Source organism: Cutaneotrichosporon oleaginosum (assembly GCF_008065305.1).
Source record: "Cutaneotrichosporon oleaginosum strain ATCC 20508 chromosome Unknown ATCC20508_contig01, whole genome shotgun sequence".
Taxonomy (NCBI): Eukaryota; Fungi; Basidiomycota; class Tremellomycetes; order Trichosporonales; family Trichosporonaceae; genus Cutaneotrichosporon; species Cutaneotrichosporon oleaginosum.
The window spans coordinates 3,654,716-3,678,125 of NW_027072170.1; the positions used below are offsets into that span (position 1 = coordinate 3,654,716).

The 23,410-nt window shown below is 63.7% G+C and overlaps 11 protein-coding genes across 11 annotated transcripts; 5 read left to right on the top strand and 6 right to left on the bottom strand.

The window, feature by feature from the left end:
* Nucleotides 1–129: 129 nt before the first annotated feature.
* On the bottom strand, nt 130–3,432 carry COLE_01476 (uncharacterized protein; the record flags this gene model as incomplete). Its single annotated transcript, XM_018420604.2, has 2 exons — nt 130–2,907; nt 2,944–3,432. 2 exons carry the CDS (start codon nt 3,430–3,432, stop codon nt 130–132), a joined length of 3,267 nt encoding a protein of 1,088 aa, XP_018282836.1.
* A 1,032-nt stretch (nt 3,433–4,464) lies between these two features.
* Nucleotides 4,465–6,366, top strand: COLE_01477 (uncharacterized protein; the record flags this gene model as incomplete). Its single annotated transcript, XM_018421627.2, has 1 exon — nt 4,465–6,366. The coding sequence occupies one exon, from the start codon at nt 4,465–4,467 to the stop codon at nt 6,364–6,366; it is 1,902 nt and encodes a 633-aa protein (XP_018282835.1).
* A 113-nt stretch (nt 6,367–6,479) lies between these two features.
* COLE_01478 (uncharacterized protein) lies at nt 6,480–6,861 on the bottom strand (the record flags this gene model as incomplete). The annotated part of the gene is made up of 2 exons (XM_018427190.2): nt 6,480–6,550; nt 6,582–6,861. 2 exons carry the CDS (start codon nt 6,859–6,861, stop codon nt 6,480–6,482), a joined length of 351 nt encoding a protein of 116 aa, XP_018282834.1.
* A 1,440-nt stretch (nt 6,862–8,301) lies between these two features.
* Nucleotides 8,302–9,263, bottom strand: COLE_01479 (uncharacterized protein; the record flags this gene model as incomplete). Its single annotated transcript, XM_018420603.2, has 3 exons — nt 8,302–8,346; nt 8,380–8,530; nt 8,569–9,263. The coding sequence occupies 3 exons, from the start codon at nt 9,261–9,263 to the stop codon at nt 8,302–8,304; spliced, it is 891 nt and encodes a 296-aa protein (XP_018282833.1).
* Nucleotides 9,264–9,623: 360 nt separating this feature from the next.
* COLE_01480 (uncharacterized protein) lies at nt 9,624–10,704 on the top strand (the record flags this gene model as incomplete). The annotated part of the gene is made up of 3 exons (XM_018421626.2): nt 9,624–10,119; nt 10,151–10,418; nt 10,536–10,704. The coding sequence occupies 3 exons, from the start codon at nt 9,624–9,626 to the stop codon at nt 10,702–10,704; spliced, it is 933 nt and encodes a 310-aa protein (XP_018282832.1).
* A 159-nt stretch (nt 10,705–10,863) lies between these two features.
* Nucleotides 10,864–13,260, bottom strand: COLE_01481 (uncharacterized protein; the record flags this gene model as incomplete). The annotated part of the gene is made up of 3 exons (XM_018420123.1): nt 10,864–11,456; nt 11,498–11,763; nt 11,810–13,260. The coding sequence occupies 3 exons, from the start codon at nt 13,258–13,260 to the stop codon at nt 10,864–10,866; spliced, it is 2,310 nt and encodes a 769-aa protein (XP_018282831.1).
* A 1,219-nt stretch (nt 13,261–14,479) lies between these two features.
* Nucleotides 14,480–14,886, top strand: COLE_01482 (uncharacterized protein; the record flags this gene model as incomplete). The annotated part of the gene is made up of 2 exons (XM_018420131.2): nt 14,480–14,752; nt 14,785–14,886. The coding sequence occupies 2 exons, from the start codon at nt 14,480–14,482 to the stop codon at nt 14,884–14,886; spliced, it is 375 nt and encodes a 124-aa protein (XP_018282830.2).
* A 45-nt stretch (nt 14,887–14,931) lies between these two features.
* On the bottom strand, nt 14,932–16,256 carry COLE_01483 (uncharacterized protein; the record flags this gene model as incomplete). Its single annotated transcript, XM_018425679.2, has 3 exons — nt 14,932–16,017; nt 16,064–16,149; nt 16,184–16,256. The coding sequence occupies 3 exons, from the start codon at nt 16,254–16,256 to the stop codon at nt 14,932–14,934; spliced, it is 1,245 nt and encodes a 414-aa protein (XP_018282829.1).
* Nucleotides 16,257–17,195: 939 nt separating this feature from the next.
* Nucleotides 17,196–18,729, top strand: COLE_01484 (uncharacterized protein; the record flags this gene model as incomplete). The annotated part of the gene is made up of 3 exons (XM_018425874.2): nt 17,196–17,253; nt 17,284–17,383; nt 17,415–18,729. 3 exons carry the CDS (start codon nt 17,196–17,198, stop codon nt 18,727–18,729), a joined length of 1,473 nt encoding a protein of 490 aa, XP_018282828.1.
* Nucleotides 18,730–18,790: 61 nt separating this feature from the next.
* Nucleotides 18,791–19,819, bottom strand: COLE_01485 (uncharacterized protein; the record flags this gene model as incomplete). The annotated part of the gene is made up of 3 exons (XM_065626148.1): nt 18,791–19,055; nt 19,349–19,413; nt 19,448–19,819. The coding sequence occupies 3 exons, from the start codon at nt 19,817–19,819 to the stop codon at nt 18,791–18,793; spliced, it is 702 nt and encodes a 233-aa protein (XP_065482642.1).
* Nucleotides 19,820–20,448: 629 nt separating this feature from the next.
* Nucleotides 20,449–23,383, top strand: COLE_01486 (uncharacterized protein; the record flags this gene model as incomplete). Its single annotated transcript, XM_018421624.2, has 6 exons — nt 20,449–20,835; nt 20,871–20,922; nt 20,958–22,128; nt 22,163–22,231; nt 22,279–23,189; nt 23,223–23,383. The coding sequence occupies 6 exons, from the start codon at nt 20,449–20,451 to the stop codon at nt 23,381–23,383; spliced, it is 2,751 nt and encodes a 916-aa protein (XP_018282826.1).
* Between the last annotated feature and the right edge of the window lie 27 nt (nt 23,384–23,410).

A 23,410-nucleotide genomic window follows, 5' to 3' on the forward strand; every position in this document is an offset into this window, starting at 1 on the left:
GGAAGTGCACTGGGTGGAGGTCATCGGCTTGAGCAATTGCATCGAAAGCGGGGGAGATGTTGTCATCATTGCATGCATTTAATTAATGGTTTATCGGATACAGTCTCAGCGTACAAGCTATGGTCTGGTCTAAAGGAACACATCGGTACGGTAGCGCTCGCGCGCGAAGCGCTCCATGATCGCCTCGGGCGTCTCGTTGTCGCCTTCAGGTTTTTTCTCGGCAATGATCTTGACAAGAGTCTGTTTCAGGTCATGGCCTAACCGCTGGCCGCTCCCGCAAGTGTAGTACTGTGCGCCTGCGGCAAAGAGGTCCGCCATGTCGTCCTTGTCCACCCACACGCGGTCCTGGACGTATTTAGCTTCGGGAAGCAGCGCGACCCCAGGCACACCCGCGACCTCCTTCGCGTTCGACCGAGACAGGACTGGACGGAAGTCGAGCACGCCGTCCTTAACCCACTGCGCGAACTTGTCTTTGCGCACCATCTCCACCGAAGTTCGCGTGCCGTAGTACAGCACGGTGCGACCGACCTTGCGCCCGCCAGCGGCCATCTGGGCGCGCTCGGCGATGAAGCCCAAGAAGGGGGCGATGCCGGATCCTGCTGCGAACATCACAACGGGCACCTCGGGATCCGCCGGGAGATGGAAGCCCGCAGATCCTTTGACAGTGCACAGCAAATCTTCTCCGCGGTTCAGGAAGGCGAGGTAGTTGCTCGCGACGCCCAAAACGCGGTCGCCTACTGCACTCGGCGCGGTGTGCACCGTGAAGGTCAGCGTGACCTTGTCGGGTTCCTCGAGCGGTGTCGAGGAGATAGAGTACTGTCGGATCTTCATCTTGGGGAGGTTTGCGAGGAACACGTCCATGGGCGGCTTGCACCCGGGCGTGGTCAAGACTAGGTCGAGGAGCGAAAGGCGGGGGCCGACCACTTCCTGGACGTAGTTGGCCTCGAGAGCCTCGAGGCGCTTCGTGGCCTGCTCGTCGCAGTGCGGCAAAAGCTGTGGGAGGACGGTTTTTGAGACGGGTTGGCCAAGTTCGACGAATGAAGAAAGCATGTCACCGACCCGCATGGGGAGTTTCAGAGGGAAGAACGACGTGGGACGGTTGAACACAACCGTGTCTTCAGTGTGGAGACCGAAGTGCTCAAGAGCGCGGTCGACCGTCGGCTTGGGATTTTTCGGGAACACGGCGAGGTAGTCGCCTGCCCGGTACTGTTGGCCCTTGGGCAGCTGGATAGTGATCTGGTTGGTTTGGAGAGAGTTCTCGGACACCCTAGTAAGCACGTCCTGTTCGATCACTGTGCCAACCGTCTCAATGCCGCAGCCCACGGTAGCCGCTGCGGGGTTGGCGGTCCGTGGTAGAAGGAGGAACGGCTGCGCGCTCTCGTCGGCCGGCATGGCGGCGGCGTCAGTGCTGGCGGGGCCGCCGCCGAAATGCTTCCACACTCTGGCCTTGAACGCTTCGAAGTCGCCAACGATATCCTCGGCCGCATTGCCTGTCGAGAGTGGCACAAGGCGCTCGGCACCGAGCTCCGCCAAGCGCGTGTCGATGAACTTCGGAATTTTGTGGAACGTCTGCGCCCAGTCGTGGTGGCCGGCGCCCATAACCATGTACCGCACGCCTTTCAGGCTGTCCGTGTTCTTGTTGGCAGCGAGGGCCGCCACGAACATGCGCGCGTTGTCCGTTGGCTGGCCCTCATACGATGCCGTCACGATAATCACCGGCGCGTCAGTGGGGAGCACGCCGCCGCCCGCGACCGAGTCGAGCTCGCCAATTCTCATGTTGAAGCCGCGCGCGTCGCCCTCGCTCACAAGCTCCTTTGAAAGGCCCTCACACGAGCCGGAATTGGACCCATAGAGCACGTAGATCTTCTCACCGTGGCCTCCCGACGACGTGGCCACGTCGCCCTTGGCCTCGGTCGTGTAGGTGTAGTTATTGCTGCCGTTCGCAGACGCGAGAAGTTCGGAAAGAATGCTCTGGTTGCGACCAAAGCGGGGGCGCGCGATAATCTTGAAATTCTCCGGCTTGAGCGTGAGCGTCTCCTTGATCTCGAGGTCGTAGGTGGGATCCGCCATCTCGAGGTCGAAGCGCGCGACGATGAGCGCGATCGCGAGAACGGCCTCCTGCATCGCAAAGCCGCGGCCAATACACCCGCGCTGCCCGTTCCCAAAAGGCTTCCATGCGTCGGGCGGGATCACGCGCCCATCCAGCCAGCGCTGGGGTCGGAAGGCCTCGGCGTCCTCGCCCCACGCCTTAGGGTCACGGTGCAGCATCAAGAGTAGCGCCACAACGTTCTGGCCCGGCGCGATGTAGTAGCCGCCGGGGAGGGTCTCGCCCTTCTCGCTCTTCGGGACAACAGCCCATGCCGGTGCGGTGGGCTGCAGTCGCAGCGCCTCCTTGCAGATCGCGTCGATATACTTGAGGTCGGCGGGGTTGACCTTAAGGAGGCTGCCGCCGGCCTTCTTGATCGCGGCGTCGGCCTCCTCTCGCGCCTTGGCGAAGGTGCTCGGGTTCTTGAGCATGTAGTATGTCGCGAAGGACAGCATGCCCGACGTCGTCTCGTGCCCTGCAATCAGGAAAGTCACCATCTGGTAGCGGATATTCTCGTCGCTGAGGTGCTCTCCTGTCTTCGGGTCCGAGTCCAAGATCATGTTGTTAAGCAGGTCGTGCGCGTTGGGGTCTGGGTTTCTTCGGCGTGCGGCGACAATCTCGTCGCACAACCGGTGCAGCTCCTTGACGTTGGCGCGGAACTCTGCCTCGCTGCTCCACATGACGCTCTGCATGAGGCCTGGACGGCGAGAGCGCGCCTGCGACTCGGCCAGGAGCTTGACCATGATGTCGATGAACGGGTGCACCTTCTCGGTGTGGAATGAGTTGAAGCGGTACTTGAACGCGCAGTATCCGATCGTGTCCTGGCGTCAGCGATCAGTCAACGTCCTGTGACTCACAAAGGTCAGGCGCGTAAATTGGTCAGCCGCCTCAAGGGGTTCGCCCGCGTGATGTTCCCAGAACATGAGCATCTGCGTGATGACGTCCAGCATCATAGGCTGCATCTTCTTAATCGCAAGCGGCCCGAACGCCGGGATGAGGATGCGGTGTGCTAAAGTCCAGTTGTGCTCGCTGTTGAAGGCCGTGAAAAGGCCGTCGCCTGCAAAGTTGCGAACCTCTTGCAGCGGCTTAGATACACACTTCTCAAACTTGGTCTCGTCGGAAATGTAGTGCACCAGCTCCTGCGACGAGACAAATATGATCATCTCGAACAGCTTGAGCTGGTAGATCTCGCCGTGGATGCGCGCGAGACGCATCATCGACTGCATCGACTTGAGGGGATCAATGTCGAAGATGTTGCCGACGATGAGCTTCGGGGCCGGCTGGGGGATCGGCCGCCCCTTCTCGCCGGACTTGCCTGCTGGTCGTGTTACCTCTTTCGAAGGCATGGTAGTTGTGAGGGGGTTGCATGGTGGCATTGGTATGGGTGTGTCTTATATAGCCTCGGTTCCGCGAAGGGGCGCCATCAGCTGACGACTCCCGAAGCCTCCGGGACCGCGGGACATCCTGCGTGGCACAATGGTACTAAGACCCCGTGGGACCGGTCAGATCTTCGTTGAACGCGTGGACGCCATTGCTGTTGGCACGCTGGAGGATGGGGGGACCGAACGGAGACGGTCTGAGGCGGCCGTGAAATGACGTTGGCGCGCCGGGGAAGCGGAAAGACGCGGCCAACTGCCCGCGTTACAATGCTCATCTTCTCCGTCTCAGCCCCGAGCTTCCGGTTTCCGCAGGCGAGAAGACCGACGGCGAGGACTGGGCATTGAAGAGTGCGGGCAGCGTGTCATGCAAGAGTTCTGCGGCATATGCCCTGATCAGCACATCACTGAGCTACTGCAACAAAATAGAGATGCGACCGGCGGGCGGCGGGCGGTCTCAGGAGCCGAACGGACAGATCCAGATCCCAGAAGGTTTATAGGCAAGCGAGAGCGCCGGATCCGATCACTGTAGCTGAGGGCTGTATGCACGTGGGCCAGAGGGTAACACCGGACCGAGAGTGCGAAGCGCAGCGACGACCGAAACACGGAACACGGAATAAGTTCAGCCCGAAATGACACTGCCAAGGTCTCGTCAGGAGCCCCGATGAGCTCCAAGCTCAAGTCCTGGCCTGAAAGCAAGCAGAATGAGAAGGAAATATGTTACGAGAGAAGCATATGCATACTTTGATGACGGGGAGGTTGAGCAGCTGACAGCATGCACAGAGGTTTGAGCGGGGGCGGGGAACATGACCGTGCCGCCAGGTGTTGTGCGGCTTCTGACATATCCGAGTGGCGGTCATCGCCGCCATTCCAGCGCTCAACTGCAGCACTCCGTTCCCACTTTACGCGTCTTGGTCTCTGCCCTCGCAGCTTCGGCTCTCTAACTTGTCTCACTTGTCATCCTCTTCTTGGTTTCTCGCACGCGCCCACGACACATCCACCATGCCTCCGACTGCGGCGACCAGCACAACGGGCTTCTTCCAAGTCCAGCCCATCGTCCTGAACCAGTGGGACGAGGACACGGGCTTGGCGCGCGTTGCCGGCCTCTTTCTCCCTCCCAAGCTCGCCGCCACACTCCAGCCCAAGCTCCGCTCCTTCGCCGCCGATGTGATCACCCCCCAGATCTACGACTGGATCGCCAATGCCGAGCACGACCTCCCCTACATCGCGGGCTCGGGCTTCACCGCTTTTGGGAGCCCCAAGCCCAACTCGCTCGTAACTTCCGACGGGTGGAAGCAGCTGCAGGCCTTCGGGCTGCGGGAGGGCATCGTCGCGATGGGCTATGAGCACGATCTCGCTGCCTACGCCCGCGTTTACCAGGCCATGCGGCTGTACCTGTGGTGTGCGAGTGCCGCGCTCGTGACCTGCCCCAGCGCGATGCAAGACGGCGCCGTCGCCGTTCTACTGCGGGAGATGCTCAAGGACGGCCCTGCACCTGGATACCCCGACGAGCTGCAGGACGCACGCCGCAAAGTGTTTGACAATGCGCTCTCGCGCCTCCTATCCCGCGATCCCAGCTTCGCGTGGACATCAGGGCAGTGGATGACGGAGCGCGCGGGTGGGTCAGACGTGGCGGGCACCGAGACGGTTGCGGTGTGGGCTGGGCGCGACGACTCGGCGACCGACATCGACGTCAACCCCCTCGGACCATGGACGGTCGATGGTTTCAAGTGGTTCTCCTCGGCAACCGACTGTGGGTGTGTTCTCTTCCTCGCCAAGACGGACGACACGGGGCGTCTGTCGTGCTTCTTCGCTCCCACGCGCAAATACGTCAACGGGCGCGAGGAGATGAATGGCATCCGCATGCAGCGCCTCAAAAACAAGCTGGGCACCAAGACGCTGCCCACCGCCGAGCTTGAGCTCAAAGGCATGCGAGCGTGGCTTGTCGGCGAAGAGGGCCGGGGCGTCGCGCAGATCTCGACCGTGCTCAACATTACGCGCCTGTACAACGCCATGTGCTCGAGCGGCCAGCTCGGCCGCGGCCTCGCCATCGTGCGCTCGTTCGCGCGCGTCCGCACCCTGCCTTCGAAGAAAGCGCCCGAAAACGTCCTCCGCGAAGTGCCGTTGTTCGCGAAGTCGCTCGCGGGCGTCGCGGTGATGCACCGCGCCGACACTCTGCTGACGCACTTCGTCGCGGCGCTCGTCGGCGCTGACGACCACCCGACGTCGCCGCACGCGCCCATCATCCCGCGCGATCCCGGCGCCGTTGCCGCCCTCGTCCGCATCGTCACGCCCATCACCAAGGCGTACACGGCCAAACACTCGGTATGGGGCGTGCAGGAGTGCATGGAGAGCCTCGGCGGCGTGGGATACATGGAGAACACGGAGAACCAGGAGATGAACCTCGCGCGCCTGTTCCGCGACGTCAACGTCCTCGCGATTTGGGAGGGCACGACCGACGTGCTGTCCACGGACACGATCAAGGTGCTGCGCGGCAAGACCGGCACGGCCGTGACGCAGACGCTGGGCGCGTGGATAGAGCACGCGCTGTCGCTCGGCACGGCGCGCGGTCTCGAGGACGACAAGGCCGCAATCCGTGGCGCGTGGGTGCGCGTGCGCGACACGGTTACACGTGCGAGCTTTGACGAGGCGCTCTCGCGCGGCCGGCAAATTCTTTGGCACCTCGGCGATATCATCAGTGCCACGCTGTTGGTCGCCGACGCGCAGCGCGACGGCGACGCCATCGCTGCCGAGATCGCGCGGCGCTTCGTCGGGAAGCACCCTGTGTTCCGCCTCGACCGCGAGCCAGGGAAGTGGCGCGACGAGACGGCGTGGGACAAGAAAATTCTCTTTGCAGGCGACGCCAACCCCGCCCTCGAGATCAAGGTGAACGCCAAGTTGTAGTGTTAGGAAGTGTTTGTGTTTGTACAAAAGCATGCAGCGTTGAAGACATAGGTTTCATGCAGTCTAACGCTGCGGGGGCACCAGGCCGCCCGACGAAGTAGTCAAGCAGCAGCTTAGGAGGGGATGTAGTTGCCAACCTCCTGGTCCTGCTGGCCGACAACATTACCGCCCGGTCCGTAGACGCCTGTCGTCAGCTCTGTCTCGCCGCAACTCACAAGAGAGGAATACCGAGTGGTCCATGCCAGGCTCGGTGCAGTCGACGTTCCAGCTGCACCCGACCACGGTGTCGCTCTTCCACACCATCTGGGTAAGGTGGTTGAGCACGACAACCCGGCCGTTGACGGGGTCGCCGCCGGCGAACGTCTGCGGCCACTCGTCCGCCCACATGTCCAGGAAGCTATCCACGCCGTAGTTGAGCGGCAGGTTCCTCGCGCTCTGCTGCGCGAGGTTGTCAAAGCCCCTGCCGTCAGTCTGTCCCTTCGAGGACGCACTCATGCTCCCACACACAGCGGCGCGCCCAGTTCGCGCTCTTCTGCGCCAGGCCCGCGTCCCACTTGAGTGCGCCCGCGCCGTACTGCGCGCGCAGGACGTTGTGGTACGTCAGCAGCCACTGCGCAATGTTGGATGTGCCGTCGATGTCCGCTGCCGTCGGGTTGGCCGTGATGTTCGCGGAGCCGGTCGGGTCGACCGGGTTCCACGGCTTGCTGGTGTCGGTGCCGGGCGGCGGCGTGCCGGGCGCGGGGGGCGCGGTGGCAGGCGAGCTGCTGCTCGGGAGCGGGGCGGACGAGACGGTTACCGCGACACTGGGCGCGGACGAGACGCTCGCCGAGACGACGGTGGACCCAATGCTTATGGAGGCGCTGACGGACACGCCGGTCACGGTAACATTACCGCCGGTCGAGGTGGAGTTGCCGCTGGGGACGGGAAGCGGGGCCGAGGAGAGGCCCTCGCTGCCGCCGGAAGCGGACGGGTATGCGCCGCCGCTCGAGCCGGCCTCGGGGGCGGGAACGGTGGTGTTGGGTTTGGGGCGGGGGCGGCAGACGCCGGCCTCGGCAGAGGCGGCGAGCGCGAAGAGGGCGAGGGCAAGGAAACGGGTCATAATGAGTGTCGGGATGGTAAAGAACGTGAGGATCGAGGTGACGACGCGCCAGGCGGAAGATTGGATGGGAGCGAGAAGAGCGAGGGCGGGGTGGCCTTTATATGAAGATGCATGCACGCGCTCTCGCCGTCGCGCTGTTTCGGGTCAGGGGAGTCGTGAGGTTGGTTCCAGCTGTTAGACGGGGTTTGGGTGTCATGCTTCGTCAGTAATGAACTGGGAGGTGCCGAAAGCAAACAGACGCGGGACGCGTCGTGGGTCGTCATGCGAGGGCCGAGAATTGCGAGATACCGGGATGGACGTAGTGAGCGGTTGCAGAGTGTGCCTTGTTGAACTGTGTTTGTGACGCGAGGAGGGCCGCGACTTCGAGTCTGAGCAGTGTGATGGTGCCGTGCAGGGTCTCGGCTGTGGTCTTCTTGGCGTCAAAGCCGCGCAGCAACAAGATATCAGGTCGAGCAGACGCGTCGTGAACCAAGATTATCAGACGCACATGAAGGAGAGCACGGGTCGAGGGGTGTCGCGCTGCCACACAAGCAATGGGGGATTGGCGGCCGGCGGATCACCTCGGTTGACAAGCTTATTCCACATATGATTGACCTTCCTGAAACGAAACCCTGGCCGTCGTTACCTCCTCCACTGTACTCCTCTTGTTTCCCTCCTCCGTCTCCTCGCCTCGAGCATGCAGGCAAACAGCAACGCACTGACCAAACCCCGTCGACCGATGTTTATGCATCGTAACCGAAGCACTGCCATGGGAAACCCAGCATGCCGATGTGGAAATGGGGGTCTCGGTCAACCTCGCGGCTCCGCCGGAAGGCCGGGACAGTCCACCTTGTGCGCTAGTTGCGGTGTGCGCCCCCACACTCCTCTTCGACGAGGTCGAACTGGTGTCAGCGCCCTTAATTGATCTAACGCACAAAAGACAGCGCCTCAAAGCGCCCTGCCTCCTCGCTCCCCGTTTCGCGCCATGTAAACTCGGCCACGGATGACGAGATGCTCACGGGCATCTTGCCCGTCATGGCGGCCGCCGCCTCGGCGGACAGCACGCACCGACACTCATTCTCGAGCCTGGTGTCAGCCACGTCCGGTCCCGCCCGCGCGCTCACAGCATAAACCACGCGATGGCGCTCTCGACACTTCCCCCAGCCGTGAGCAAACCATGATTCTGCAGAATCACAGCCTTCTTGTCCCCTAGCGCAGCCACGATCTGCCCACTCTCCCGCGCACTCAACACGACGCCCCCGTGCGCAGCATACAGCGCACAATCTTCCCAAAACACTGCGCTGTCCTGCGTGTAGAACGGCAGCGGCCGCCCGAGCGTGCTGAACGCCTTGCCGTGCGGCGTGTGCGCGTGCGCGATCGCCACTACGTCTGGCCGCGCGGCGTGGATTGCCGAGTGGATCACGAACGCTGCTGCATTGTAGGTTTTGTTGGTGCGCCCGCCGCCGACAACGCGCCCCGCGTGGTCCACGAGCAGCAGGTCGGACGCCGTCATCCGGCTGAAGTGCAGCGAGAAGGGGTTGACCCAAAAACAGGACGGGTCGACGGGGTCGCGCACGCTCACGTGTCCCGCTGAGCCTTCGGGGCGGCACTCGCGCGCCAGCACGCGGTAGGCGAGCGCCAGGCGTTCTTTGAGGTATGCGCGCTCGGCGTGCTTGTCTGTGAAGGTGGGCGGGGGCGGGCCGAAGTCGAACTTGGCGATGTCGTCGGGCGAGGCAGGAGATTCTGCGGCGGCAGCGGTGGACGCTGCGACGTCCGGGCGTAGTGTGAGCGTCGGGTGGGTGACTGTCTGTGTGGGCATGGTTATGAGGCGACAAGGAGAAGAGAAGAGAATCAGAATCAACGGCGCGCAGTCCTCGTCCCGTTATCGAAGCTTGGGTGGGGAATGCGATAGACGCCGACGCCGCGCTTAGGTGACCCTGCAATCCGATGCCCACTCGACATTCCACTTGCTTGCTAAACGCCTCTTGACAGGCGCCTGCGTGCGCCTACAAGCGCAAGCTGAGTAGGTGCAGCCTCTGAGCGTCTTTATGAATGCGAGCTTATGCAGAGCAGCAACTGCCAGCTTGACGACGCTTACGGTATCCCATCAGCCTCGGTCTTCTGGACTCGGCCATCACCGACGTCATCGTCTCCCACACTTCACCACTTCTCATCCACCATGTCCGACTTCAAGACGGTGATCTACTCGCGCCCCGAGGGCGTAGACGTCGCGCTCGACTACGCGCTCCCCGCTGGGGCGAGCGCGCGCGCCCCCGCGCCCATCTTGCTGTGGTTCCACGGCGGCGGGCTCCTGCAAGGCTTCCGCAAAGTCATGCCGCCCCACATCCAACGCGCGCCGCAACGCGGCCTGTGCGTCGTCTCCGCCGACTACCGCCTCGCGCCGCAAACCCGCCTCCCCGGCATCATGGCGGACATTAAGGCGTGTATCGAGTACCTCCGCTCTGCGGAGTTTGCGGCGGAAACGGGCGGCGCCGTGGACCAGAAGAAGATCGTCGTGTCCGGCGGCTCGGCGGGCGGGTGGCTCGCCCTCCTCCTCGCCTCGGGCATCGGGTTCAAAGAGTGCGGGATGGAGCCGCCGGCGCACCCCGCGGCGTGTGCCGCCATCTACCCCATCACGGACATTACGGACCGGTTCTGGACGACGCCGCAGCGCCGTGAGTCATGGCATCGGCAGACTGACGCCAGCGGTAAGCTACCTCGGCACAGAGGTCGACCGGGAGCCCCTCCTCCCGTACTTGGACCCGGAGGCACCCAAGACGTCGTACAGCCTCCCCACGGACGCCCGCAGCCAGATGTACCACTACATGCTGCAGGAGGGGATTGAGCAGCAGCTGCTCCTCGGCGGCGGCGAGGAGGGCGCGAGCGTCGGCGTGTCGCCTGCGAGCTTCCGCATCGCGGCGGGTATCGGGAGCGGCAAGTTTGTTCTGCCTCCGACCTACATTATCCATGGAACGTGAGTGGGGAGACAATGTGCGATGGGGACGGGAAAACCGGGAGGAGAGGGAGGGAGGATGAGCCAGGGGGAGTACAGCAGTGGATGTAGAAACGAAGAGCCCATCACTCACCCCAGCCTCGACGACAAAGTCCCCCCGCGGCAGAGCGAAGAGGTTGCGCATGCCGCCGAAGCCGTCGGCCTCCCCATCGAGCTCGACCTCGTCGAGGGCGCCGACCACCTCTTCGACTTTGACGAGGGCGTTCAAATGGACGCCATGTACAAGTTTATCAAGTCGGTGCTCTGATGCTGCCTATGTAAATCAATGCAGGAAGATCCATGGAGAAGCACGCACTGAGGGGTTTGCATGTACATACACGTTACACTGGTACCCTAATCCCGACATAACAGATCTCCATCTCTGCCTCCGTCGCCTCCGCAGCGTCACCCCGGCGCTGCGCCGCCGCTACACCTTGCTCTTCGGCATCTTCTTGAGCTTCTTCGCCTTGCCCCCGCCAAACTCCATCTGCTTGATCTCGAGGATCTTCTGCGCGTCGTAGTCCTTGCCGAGCCAGCGGACGAGCACGAGCGGCCCAGGGCCCTGGTACGCGTGGTCCTTCTCCAGCTGGTGCGGCAGCGGCTGGTGCTGCTCAGGATGCAGGCCGGCAGGGCGGGCCTTGAGCGCGTCGACAAAGTCCGGGTGGCGCGTGAGGTACTCCTCGACGTGCACAAACGAGCGCTTGCGCACGAGGATGTCCGCCATGCGCTCGCGGATGAGCGGCATCGAGCCGCCCGACACAACCCACAGGTGTTCGCAGGGACGGACGAGCGTGGGCTCGCACCCCGCGGCTTGCGCCTCCGCCGTACGCTGCTCGTTCATCGCCTGTTGCAGCTGCTGGACTTTTGTGATCAGCTCGCCGACGGAGAGCGCCGAGTGGTCCTCCCCGTCCGTGCCCTCGAAGGGGATGAGCGTCGAGACGAGCAGCGAGCCGCTGCTCATGTCCCACTCGCCGCCCCACATTCCGATGAGCTCTGAGCCAGGCGGGATGACGGCGTTGGCTGTAGTCAGCATTGTCCGAGTGCAACCACGGTCAACTCACTCCGCTTCACATTGGCCAACACCGTGCTCACGTCCACGTCGTCGGCTTGCTGATCGTGCGCGTACTGCTCCTCAATGTCCACGGTACGCACACTGCGACGGCTGCGAGCGTGCGCCCAAGTCAGGCCAAGGAGGCGCTTAAATCTAGTGGGGTCGGCACCTTCCGCGCGGATCATGGCTTCACGCGACGGCCAGCAGCGGTGCACAATATTCTCGACGTCATTGTAATTGCGCAGCGGATTTGTGATGTGCGGTGGGAGGTCGATTCTGGCATCAGCTGGTGGCCCCCCTCATTTGGCAGAGCAAAACGTACTCGAGCATCTCCGGCACGGCCAAGCGACTCAACGTCTTCTCCGTCCAGAGCGTCTTGCAACGCGCCACGACCTCCTTGAGCTGCTCCGGTGTAAAGTCTGATGGGGTAACGTGCACGCCGATCTCGCGTGGCCTGTCGCCCAAGCGGTTGTGGGAAAGCGAGCACGTCTTGCGCCCGACCTGGAAAACCTGTTTGAGGCGCCACTTGCCGATGCCTACGCGCGGGCCTCCGCCACCACCGCAGTCCGTACACCGCTGGTACTTGGAGTCGCAGGACGCGCAGATGATTTCTGTCATGTTGCCGAGCGGCTGGCGCTCGGCGCCGCCCACCACCTGCCCGACACACACGACACGCTGGCACACGTCGCAGAAGCACCGGCGGCGCGCGGGGTCGTCGCTAAGCATGTCGTCGTCCTCCATGGCTGTGCGCATGCGCTTGCGGGTCTCGGTGCTCCCTATCGCCGGGCTTGAGCCCATGGCGGCGTGCGGGTCGAATGTCGGTGGCTGATGCACGCCGGTGCAGTCGGGGCACTTGAACTCGACGTTGATCGGGGATGGGATGGCACTCTTAGGTGCCCGGATAAGCACGCGCGCAATCGTCTTGCCACACTGCTGGCAGCACGCATGTTGTTCGATAACAACCTTCTTTTCGCCACGCGTCTTGCCCTTCTTGGCTGGCGGCGGGGCCGGCGACTCGTCGCTCTCAGGCGTGTGCGGACGCTTGATGGGCGGCGAGGTAGCGGTATTCGGCGTCGGGCCATCGGTAATGGATGAGCCCATCGGCATCATCAACTCGCCACCAACAAGAAGGTTTGCAGGATTGGCCGTCTGTGGCATGTCGTTTCCCGCATTCCCACCGTTGTCTGGGAGCCAGGCGAAGAGGTTGTCCAGGTTGCTCCCCGCGCCCTGCAGCATGGCCTCGAGGTCGAAAGGCGTCATCGTCATCGGCCCGAGGTCGTTGCTGAACTGTGCTGCCTGCTGCTGCTGGCTCATCTGCTGTTGTTGTTGAGGCGGTGCCTGCTGCTGCTGCTGCTGCTGCTGCTGGGGCTGGGGCGCCTGGGGCTGCTGGGGCGGCGGCATGGCGACGTTGCTCACGGCTTCCGATAAGTTCTGCTGGGGCTCAGGAGCAGGAGAGCGGGCGTGAGTGACCAGCGGGAAGTTGCCGTAGCCCGCGCCTTGCTGGAAGCCGCTGACCTGCAGGCTCTGGCGGTTCTGGTTGATCGCGCGGATACCCTGCTGCAGCTTGGTGAGAGTGACCTCGGCGGTACGCTCACGAGCGCGCGCGTCGGCGATGGCATGTTCGAGAGTCTTGGTCTTGAGCTTGATCAGCTCGGTCCACATGGCGCGCTGAGTGGGATCGTTGACTGCCGCAGCGAACCCGTCCAGGAAGGGCTTGACGGGGTCTTGCTCGATAGAGGGCGCGGTGCCGGGCGTACTTGGGCTGCGCTGCATTGCGCCGGGGCTGTGTCTAGGCATCTGGAGCTGGGGCGCGTTGGCCGGGTGGCCGGTGGCCGCTACGTGCATGCCGAGCGCCGCCGTGGCATCCTCGGATCGGCGGCCTCGTCCAGCCTGCGCCCCTTGCTGTGGGAGTCCGGGTTGAAAGCCCTGCAACATGCGCGCATTGTAGAACTCGCCGGGGTTGGGACCGTTGGACCCGTCGACCTGGCCGGCGGGGAAGAGGGAAGCGAAGTCGAGGCGGCTCGGCGACGCAGCGGGATGAGAGTGGGGGTTCTGGGCAGGCTGAGCGTGTCCGTGGCTCTGATTGTGGCCGCCGTGGGGGTTGTTTTGTGCCGCGTTGACGCCGATGTTCTGGATGGTTTGCTGTTGCTGCGGAATCTGCCCGCCGGAGACGCGGCGGTTCATGGCCTAATGTCAGCCGCGGAGGGAGCAAGTGGCGGTGAGTCGTGGGTACTAGCTCCTCACACGCTCGTTGTCACTGGGGATGCGGAGAGGAGAGGACATACCTGATGTGGTGGGCCGTGCATGGTGGGCGCGCAGTGGACGCGCTGATGCCGGCGTGGGCGGCCAGGCCGAGCTGGTCAGGCCGGGAGAGAGGTGAGCCGGTGAGCTGGTCGTGGGAGAGGCTGGGCGCAGGGTGCAGAGGGTGAGGGTGCAAGGAGCGTGTACGGGTGGGCGTGGAGGAGACGATGACGAGTAGAGGATGAGGATGAGGATGAGGAGGGAGATGAGTTGAGGCGAGGATGGAAAAGAACGAGTGGAGAGACGAGGGAAGAAAGACTGTTGTGGGGTGGGCGTGTGGGGACGCCGCCAGGAACACGTCGTTATTGTTCTCTCCCTCCTCCTCCTCATATCTCCATCCACGTCCTGCCTCTCGACGCATGCGCTCGCTCACATCCCCGCTCCCATCGCATCCGCAGTACTCCGTCCTCGTCGTCACTACGACAGCGGGCGCCAGAGACGCGGCCGGCGTGGTCACCGAGCACCGCGTCGCGCCCAGGCGGAACAATCTCGGCCCGCGCACATACCTCCTCCCCGCCGCCATTGTTCTTCTCTGTTGGTGGCGTTTTCCACATCCGCTCGTCCTCGCCTCCGCCGTCGCCGTAGCACTCGCTCTCCGCTGGCGTGTGCTGTACCGTGAGTGCTTCGTGGGGGTGGGAAGCGCGGGAGTGGGGGGAACGGCACCCACGGCGCGCCCATCGGCGTCACGGCCATGGGAATGGCCGAGCCCGAGCTCGTCATCGCGGCAGCCTATCGCCGAGGCACGATGACACTGACACCAGAATCCGTCACACCCCTTCCGGGCCTCGGCGTGCAGCTCGCGACGGTGCGAGGGTTCGGCGTGGGTCCAAAATCAACTGCAAGGCAGTTCGTGCCTCTCGACGACATATCCACCGTCGTCATCCACGAGGGGCTGCGGCGCTGGAGCGTGCGGTACTACCTCGGCGTCGTCCGGAAGCGGGGAAATGTGGTCGTCGCGTTCGATGTGCGCTTGACCGCCGGCATAGCTGACTGCAGGCTGTGCATCCCCATCCCGAGGTGCTGCGCGAGGTGTATCATGGCGTGCGGGAGGCTCTGTATGAGGAGTACGCAGGCGACGCGAGCGAGACGGGAGAATAGAGAGGCACACACACTGTATCCATATCTCATAGCATCAGTCTAATCCTACATGTGCATGTTCGCCATGCGGCCCGACAGGCCGCCCTTCGTGACGGTCCAGATGACCATGCGGCCGTCGGCGCCGGCAGTCGTGACCTTGTCGACTGAGCCATCCTGGGCCCACGAGTAGGGCTCGACAAACGTGATCGAGTTCTGGTGAACCGTGACGAGACGCCCATCCTGCCCGACCGGCGTGGTGCCGGTGATCGTGCTGCTGCCGCCAGCGCCGGGGAGAGCAGGCTTGGACTGGCCGCGAGTGTCGGCCTGCCTGAAGAGGTTGAAGGCCTCGTTGTTGAGGCGGCCGGGGCCTGAGGCGGCGCGCTGCCCCGTCGGGGTGGGGGAGAGACCGCGCGAGCCAGCATTTGCCGGGTCGTCAAGCGAGTGGCTGAAGACCCAGCCATTTGCGTCACCCGTGAACACAGTGGGCTGGCAGTCGTGGCCGCCGGCAATGATCGTGTCCTCGGCTGTGAAGGCCAGGCTGAGGTAGGGAAGGGAGGGGGTGCGCACGCTCACAAAGGCCTGGAGACCGGCGCCGGGGCCAGCGGGGTAAACGATGTTCACGCTCGAGTCGTGGCAGACGAAGGCGAGGGTGTTGCCCGAGGGCGAGAAGGCGACGTCGTCGACCCAGCCGCCGTTGGGCGCGCGGAAGTCGCCACAGATGGTCCCGAACGGCAGGCGATCACCCCAGACCGTCGCCTCGGGCTTGGCGTCGATGCCCTTGATGAAGGCGCTGAAAACGTAGGCCTTTGCGTCGGTCGTGCCGGCGGCGAGGAGGACGTTGTTGGGGTGCCAGTCGATCGAGAGGACGGTCGAGCGCAGCGGCTTCTTGACGTGCTTGGACATCCACCAATTGTTCTCCTCATCAAACGAGCAGATGGCGATGGCACGGGCGCCCGAGCCCACGGCGAACTTGTCCTCGTTCGGCGACCACTTGACGCACGTTGCGGCGCGGTTGATGCGGAGAAGGACGAGCGCGGGTTTCCACTCGCCCGTGGGCTGCTGCGTCCACACGTACGCGTTGCGGTCCTGCGAGCAGGTGACAATGCGGTTCGTCTGGGGCGCCCACGAGATGGCCGTGATCAGCTTGTCGTGCTGGTGTGAGCGAGGCTATACTGGCAACAATCAAGCCGACACACACCTCGGCAAGCGTAGCCTCAAGCTCCCACTCGGAGCGCTTCTTGCGGTAAATGTGTGCCTCGTTGTTGTTGGGCGAAACACAGACCTCTGCGTGTCAGAGACATCTCTCTGTCCGACTTACGAGAGCGGTCGGGACCGAAGGCCACGCCGGTGAGAGGGCCGATGGAGAGCTGGGCGACGTCGGGCTGAGACATGGTGGAAAAGAGGACGGGGGGGCAGTCAACTCTTCGAGGATTGAAGCGGGGAGAGGGGAACAGGCGAGGTGTTCGGAGATGATGAGGGAGAGAGAGATGGATGGCGAGGTCGATGGAGGTGATGGCTGCGGTGGGCGATGCAGGGCGTGGTGACGTAGCAGCGCTATCAGCCTCGATTGAGATCACCACGTCATTCAAGTCAAGAGCGACGAGCTGTGGCTCGCGAACAGAATGCATACCTGCATGCATGCATGCATAAAATGATGGCGACGTGCATACGTCCGACGCCGACGCTCTCGGTCCGACTGCAAACTCATCTCCGTCGCCAGACGTAGGAGCAGTGAGGGAGTGGATGATGTCACGTGCCCAAGATGGCAACGGTGTTGTGACGATGGCTGACGTTCTTCCGCCCCCCTAAACGTTTGTCTTCACTCCCACACACGCAAGCAAGCAGCAATCAGTGCATCCACTCCGAGGCCCATCCTCTACACCGTCGCCTTCGTATTGAGCAGAACAGACGTCGCGCATCCAAGCCCTTCCGCATCCCGGTGTGACGGGACGGGGAATGTCTCAGTCACGATCGGGGTGAGGTTGGTTCGAATCGGCGCCGCAGCGGCGTCTTGCATCCACAATCCACAACCGTCACCCATCTTGCGGCTATCTACGCGCCTCGCGCTAGGCCCCCGGCCCTCCTGTATCATGGGCCCCTCTCCCTCTCTCGACCTCGACCTCGACCTCGCTCTCCCCGTCTCCCCCTCCCCCTCCCCTCCCCGCGGACCGTGGGGCCAGCGCACGCCCCAGCCGCAGTGCACGCCCCGCCAGCCCGCCGCCCGGAGCGCCGTGACCCCGCCGCCGCGTATGGCCTCGCCTCCCTCCCCCTCACCCTCGCCGTCGTGGCACGTACCCCGCCCGACGCCGCAGACGGGCGTGCACGAGAACATGGGCCGCGGACGGCTGAGCACGAGAGACGCAGACGCGGAAACCACCCTGTCGTCACGTACGTCCCCGCCACGCGGAGCTGATGCAGTGTTCGCGGCGGACGAAGTGGCCAAGTCCCGCCGCGGGTGGGGGTCCTCCCTCCTCAGCAGCGCGGTCAGCGCGACGGTCTTCGGCGCCGCTATCGGATTGTGCGTCCCGTCGCGTGCAAGCTGACGACAGGACCGCGTACAGGATATGGACGGGGGGATGGGGCAGCATCGTGCCCGAGCACCCCGAAGGCGAAGCCGAAGACGAAGCCGAAGACGAGGGTGATGGCGAGTACGAAGACGCGTCCCCGCCGCCCTCCGAACCCGCTGAACCCTTCCCGCCCCTCCCCTTCCCCTCGCGCACCCCGCGGCGGAAATACGCCTCGTCCATGGGCTCTAGCTCCGCCCCACGCCGATACACGCCCTCGCGACGGCGGCGGCGTGCCAAACGCCCCTCGAGCGCGCGCTCCGCGAGCGTAGAGTACACGGACACGGACGCGCCCCTGGATCCGATCACGAGCGAAGGCGAGAGCGGAGACGAGACGAATGCGAGACTGGCCGCCATGGCGCACCGCGTCCAAGGTCTTATTGCAGAGGGCCAAGCGGCCCTCTCCTCGCCGGTGGGCACGCCGCGGCGCGTGCCCACGCCCCGCTTCTTGGACTTTCCGGCGCCGCCGCCGCGCGAGACCCTCCCGGCACAGGACCACTCTCATACTCAGGAGGGCGAGGGCGACGGTGGAGGGGGAGGGATTGGGGGAGGGGGAGGTGTCAGAAGAGTACAACAGGAGGGGGCAGGAGAAGAGGCAAGAGAAGAACGCGTCCCGGGCTGGGACACGGACACGACCGCCCCAGCCTCGCTGTATGGCGCGCTGTCGCGCCCCGTCTCCGCCGCGTCGGTGTCGGGCTCGTTCCCCCGCTCCACGTCTTCGTCAAGTAGCAGCCGGTATCAGCCGGCGATCCCGCCGCTGCCGTGGCGCCGCGAGAGCTTTGGCGCGGGCGCGACCAGCCGCTGGGTGCAGAAGCAGCATTCGCCGACACACAGCGTCGCGAAGAACGAGGTGCCGCTCGTGCTTACGCGCGGGAGCCCGGGCGTGGAGACGGCTCGTTTGCCGCTGTCCCCACAGGTACAGACGCCGTCGCCGCAGACGCAGGCGCAGAGGCCATCCGTGTCGCCACACGCGAAGTCGCTGCCACCCACGTCGCCGCGCGACTCGGGGTCACGCATCCCGCGCCCGGGGCATAGTCGCGCCTCGTCAGTCGCGTCGGGCGCCGACTCGCCGTCGCCTGTTGTGCGCCGCGAGCGCGAACGAGACGCGCCGTCGCGCCTCTCGCTTGATCGCGGTGGCTGGAACTCGCCCGCACCTCCGCAGGGCCTCGTTGCCGCGCGCACGTCCATGTTCGCTTCCGTCGCCGAGCGCAACAGCTCCAACCGCTCCAAGATTCCCATCAGGCGTAGTATCGGATCCATATCGTCTATCTCTGCCGTACAGCCGTCGCCAAAGGCATAATTGTAATTGTACATGTAGCCATGCATATGATACATACAGGAGGGAGGGGAGAGGACGAGAATTAGAGGTCTGGAGTTAGCCGGGTGAAGGGGGACGCCAAGAACAGGAAGGACCCACAATAATCAGGCTTCTTGACATTCACGCCGTGCTCGCCGAGCGCGAGGGAGAGGTCGTCCATCGTCAGGACAACGCGGTTGCGGTCCGCGCCGGCCGAGGGGCGGCCGCGGCCTGCAGCCGTGTTGCTGACGCGCAGCTTGGCAAAGTGGAAGGCGTCGCGCGACAGGTCAGAAATGAACTTCTGCGCGGAGAGGGAGAGGAGGCGCTTTCTGTTGTCAGCTAAAGGCCAGGGCGAGTCCAGGCGAGTCACGGGAAAGGAGTAGGGAGGCGACAAGTTGAAAGTGGATAGGCAGCAGAGCAGTCTCTGAGCTTCACAGAGACAATGCTCCAGGACAAGCCGGCGCCGGCGAATACAACTCGTCCGCGGTTGCGCTGGTAGCAGTGCAGCTTCAAAACTGAAGCTTTCTCCGCTCAAACAGACCGGCCCCGACATTAGCCCGCCTTCCCTCCTGTCTGCCTCTCCACCCCATGTTCGGTACACCAACACTCCATTAACACTCACAGCCTCGGGTCCTGGCACTCAAAGCCAGCACGCTGAAGATAGTACTCGGTAACCTCCTCAGGAATCTGTCATCAGCCTTATCCTTCCGCGAGCACCAACCAAGGGCTTGTATCCGTCAAGCATGACGAGGAACTCGGCGAGGGAGCGGTCCCGGCGCGCATTCTCCTCCTCGCGGCGCGCAGCAAACATGTCGGCCTGCGGCCCATCCTCGTCCTTCTCCTTCTTCCCCTTGTCTTGAACTGCACTGGAAATCGCACTCCCACTCGCGTTCGCGTTCGCGTTCGCGTTGGATTGGAGACTGTGATTTGGGATCGCGTTCGGGTTCGGGGTCTGGGGCAGTGGCTGGGATGGCGGGGGAGGGGCGGCAACAGCAGGAGAGGACGCGGGATGGGAGGGCGGCTGAGGCTGAGATGGCTGGGACAAGGGAGCGGGCGAGGCGGATGGGGTGCCGTTGACGTTTGTGGTGGACATGATTGATGATGGAGTGGAAGGAAGGGAGAGTGATGTGAGTGAGGGGTTGGGTGAGGGGGGAAGATGGCGGGGGTATTCCCACGTGTGAGTCGCGTGGAAGTGGCGGCGGTGGAGGGGTGGGAGGGGTGGAGCGGAAGCAGATCAAGTCGTCGAGTGCCAAGAAATGCCCCCGTCGCCCACCACAGCAAGACGCCACCCCACGCCCTCGACGCCTCGGACGCCTCATCCTCTGTCGCAGTCGTTGTTCCACTCGTCAACACCATCTCATTCATCTCTCACTGCCATCTATCCCATCTCCTTCTCATAAACAACGCACAGACGTCTTATCCATCCCTCGTCCCGCTCGCTCTCATCCCTCCAAGCCTCCACACGCTGTTGCAGGTGTCACACACTCGCCACTGAAGACTCCCTCGTTCTCTTTCAACACACCCAGAGTCTTCGCTTCTCGCACCTATTCCCAACATCCACTCGTCCCCAGTCTGCCCATGTTCCCATACGAGGCTCTCTGACATCGGCCTTAAAAGCCTGCATCAACTACGCTTTCAACAGCACCCACTATCTTTGTCTCCCACCCCGGCTCTCACCCCAACCACCCCACAGTAGCAGGCACGACCAATCAATCCCACACCATGCCAGACGCTTCGGTCCTCGAGACCAACCCCCACTTGGCCCACTACGTCTTCAAACTCGTCCAAACCAATGCAGCGCTCCAGCCTCGCGCTCAGCCAACTGCGGGCGGGCAGCATCCCCTAAGCGTGTCGTCATCTGGCGAATCAGATGAAGAAGATGATGCCGCCAACGACGATGCCCATAACGACGCCGCGTCCGCCGACGAGAGCAAGCTCTCGACTTCCTCCGGCTCGGGTTCGTCGGCAATCGCCAATGGACGCCCTCCAGTGGTGCCGACGCGCGAGGAGCGTGAGGAGCTTGTTCGCAAGATCATCACTCTCCTAGACAACGAGGAAGAGGAGGACATCAAGGACCTCCTCCGCGAGCCCATGGGCGAGCTTGGCAAGGTGCGGTTTGGCCTGCGCATTTTGCTAACATCCAGGACGAGATCCTTATGGATCAGGTCTGTCTCGACTGTATGCATCGGCATCGAGGTGAGCAAAGAGTGACAACGTCGCTGACCAACCAGACGACGTCAGCGGAGTCCCCTACCAGCCTGGGAGCTTTACGCCCACGCGTACACGCCGCCCTTTCACACCACCGGGTGTCGGAGCCCTGCGCGCGCGCACTCCGCTCGCGCGTCCCCATTCGCCCGTTACCCTTGGCAGCGGCGCCTCTACGCCGACCTACGGCGCAGGACCGTCGGCGCTCGGCCGAGTTGACAGCGCGTCGTCAGCGGTTCCTGCTCCACCGGCGCCGGCCTCATCTTCGGGCTACAGCAGCTCTGGCTCGCCTGTATCGTCCCCACGCGTCCTCAACGTGAAGGCAGCAGCGTTCAATCCATCGACTTCGCCGACAGCGCCGCAGCCTAGCGCCCGTAACGTCCCTTCGCTGAACATAATGGCGAGCAACGCCAACTTCGCGCCGAGCGACAACCCGTGGCGTGACGCTGTCCCTGATCCCCTCCCACGCTCTGGCTCGCCATTCACCATCGGCTCGCAAGGCATGGTGAGGACCGGCTCGAACCGCGCCATTGCTGCGCCGCTCATCAGCGACCCGTCCAGTCCCTTTCACTCGCCGCTTGGCACACCCACTCGCCCTCAAATGCGTCTCCGCGATAGTGACTATTCGTCGCCCACGGCCGTGCGCCCCGCAAGCCGCGGAGTAGTCCCTGACGAGGCCGACGATGAGGAGTTTTCGCCATTTGGGTCTTCACTTCCCAAGCTTCACCAGCCAGAGCCATCGGGGCTTAGTGCGCAGGCACGGGCGTTTGATGGCTTTGCTGCTGAAGGAACAGATGTTGATGAGGAGGATGACCCGACAAACGCATCCAACGGCATGACGCCGCTCGACGTGCTTGCCCAAGTGTTCTCAACTGTCCCGCGTCACCAGCTCGAGACGGCACTCCACAACGCTGGTTATGACTTTGAGGCGGCGATGGCAATGCTGGTCGCGCAGTTCACACTTCCAAGGTCAGGCGCGTCTACACCAAACCGCGTCGCATCTCCACGACCTCTGATCGGTATCGATGGTCGCGGTGTCAATCACGGCCTGGCCCCCAACCAGGGATACTTCAACCAGGGTGGCCGCAACTTCCAAGGCCCCACCACCGGGTTCGGCGGCCCGCGCACCGTCGGCCCCACACGGATGTGCAGGTACTTTCTTAACGGAGAGTGCAGACGCTCCGACTGTCGTTTCAGGTGCGCTCATGTGCCTCGACATTGCTGACCACAGCCATGACCTTGACCGTGCTCTCTGCCGGTTCTGGCTTCGAGGGCATTGCGCCAAGGGGCCCAACTGCGAGTGAGTCTTCCGCCCAGTCAGCCCCGAGAATACACTGACGGTGGCAGGTTCATGCACAATCTTCCCCCGACGATGGACCCATCGACGCTCAATGCTGCGATGCAGCGCCTGGACATCAACTCGCCAGGAGGGTCACGGCCGGGTACACCACCAGTGCACGGCTCTTACGGCGCCGGCGATGACTTCCCAGATCTTCTGGCTGCGCGCCTGAACCGGCATGTGGGGCGCTTTGACCCCACCCGCAACCGCTTCGCCAATGCCGTGAAGCGCCCAATGCCGGCGGCCCCTGTGCCAACGGTTATGGCGACTGGTAGCCGCATGACGACTGCGTCTGGAGGAGTGGGCTTCGCCGGAGGCTCCGGCTCGTTCTCTCCTGCTCCTGGTGCAGGCGCGCCCACTCCTGCGGCGCTTGCTCAGCCGCGCCCCTCAAACCGGGTCAAGTTGCATCCGCCTACGCTTCTTCCTACACTACAGACTGGGCAGGTGGCGAACGAGCAGTACATGTCGGCGCGTGCGGCATCTCTTCGCTTGGGGCACGCGCGCAACGCATGCCTGGCGCGTGCAGCCGACGCGTTCCGCCGTGGCGATGGCGCAGCTGCGAAGCGCTTCTCGCGCGAGGGCAAGGCTTTGAACGAGAAAATGCTGAGCGAGAGCCACGAGGCTGCAAACGTGCTAGTCAAAGAGCGCATGAAGGATGCGCAGAAGGCAGTCCTCGAGCGCGACCCATCGTGGTCCGACGACCCGCGCGACCGCGCCGAGCGCGGGCGCGAGTGTGGCGGGGGCTTTGGCGTCGTGCTGGGCGTAGCGTCCGCCGGCAAGGTGCCGGAAGGCCGGAAGCTGAGCTCGGAGGAGCGCACTGAATGCCTCTTGGACCTGCACACGCTGCACGGCAACGAGGGAGCAGACATTGTGTCGCACTTCCTCGCAGAGCTCGAGCGCGAGAACTACCGCGGCCTGGGTGAGTCTTTGTGCGTGTCATTGCTGACATTAGCGTACGTCGTCGTCGGCGAGGAGAAGCATGTGGGGCAGCAGGACCCGGCTCGCGGCGCGAGCAAGGTGCGCCTCGCGGCCAGCGTCAAGTCGTTCCTCGGCGAGTGGGGGTACGCGTGGAGCGAGAGCGGCGGGGTGCTGTGCATCGACCCGTGTCGGTAGTTGGCGTGGCAGTGTCAAGAGATAGAT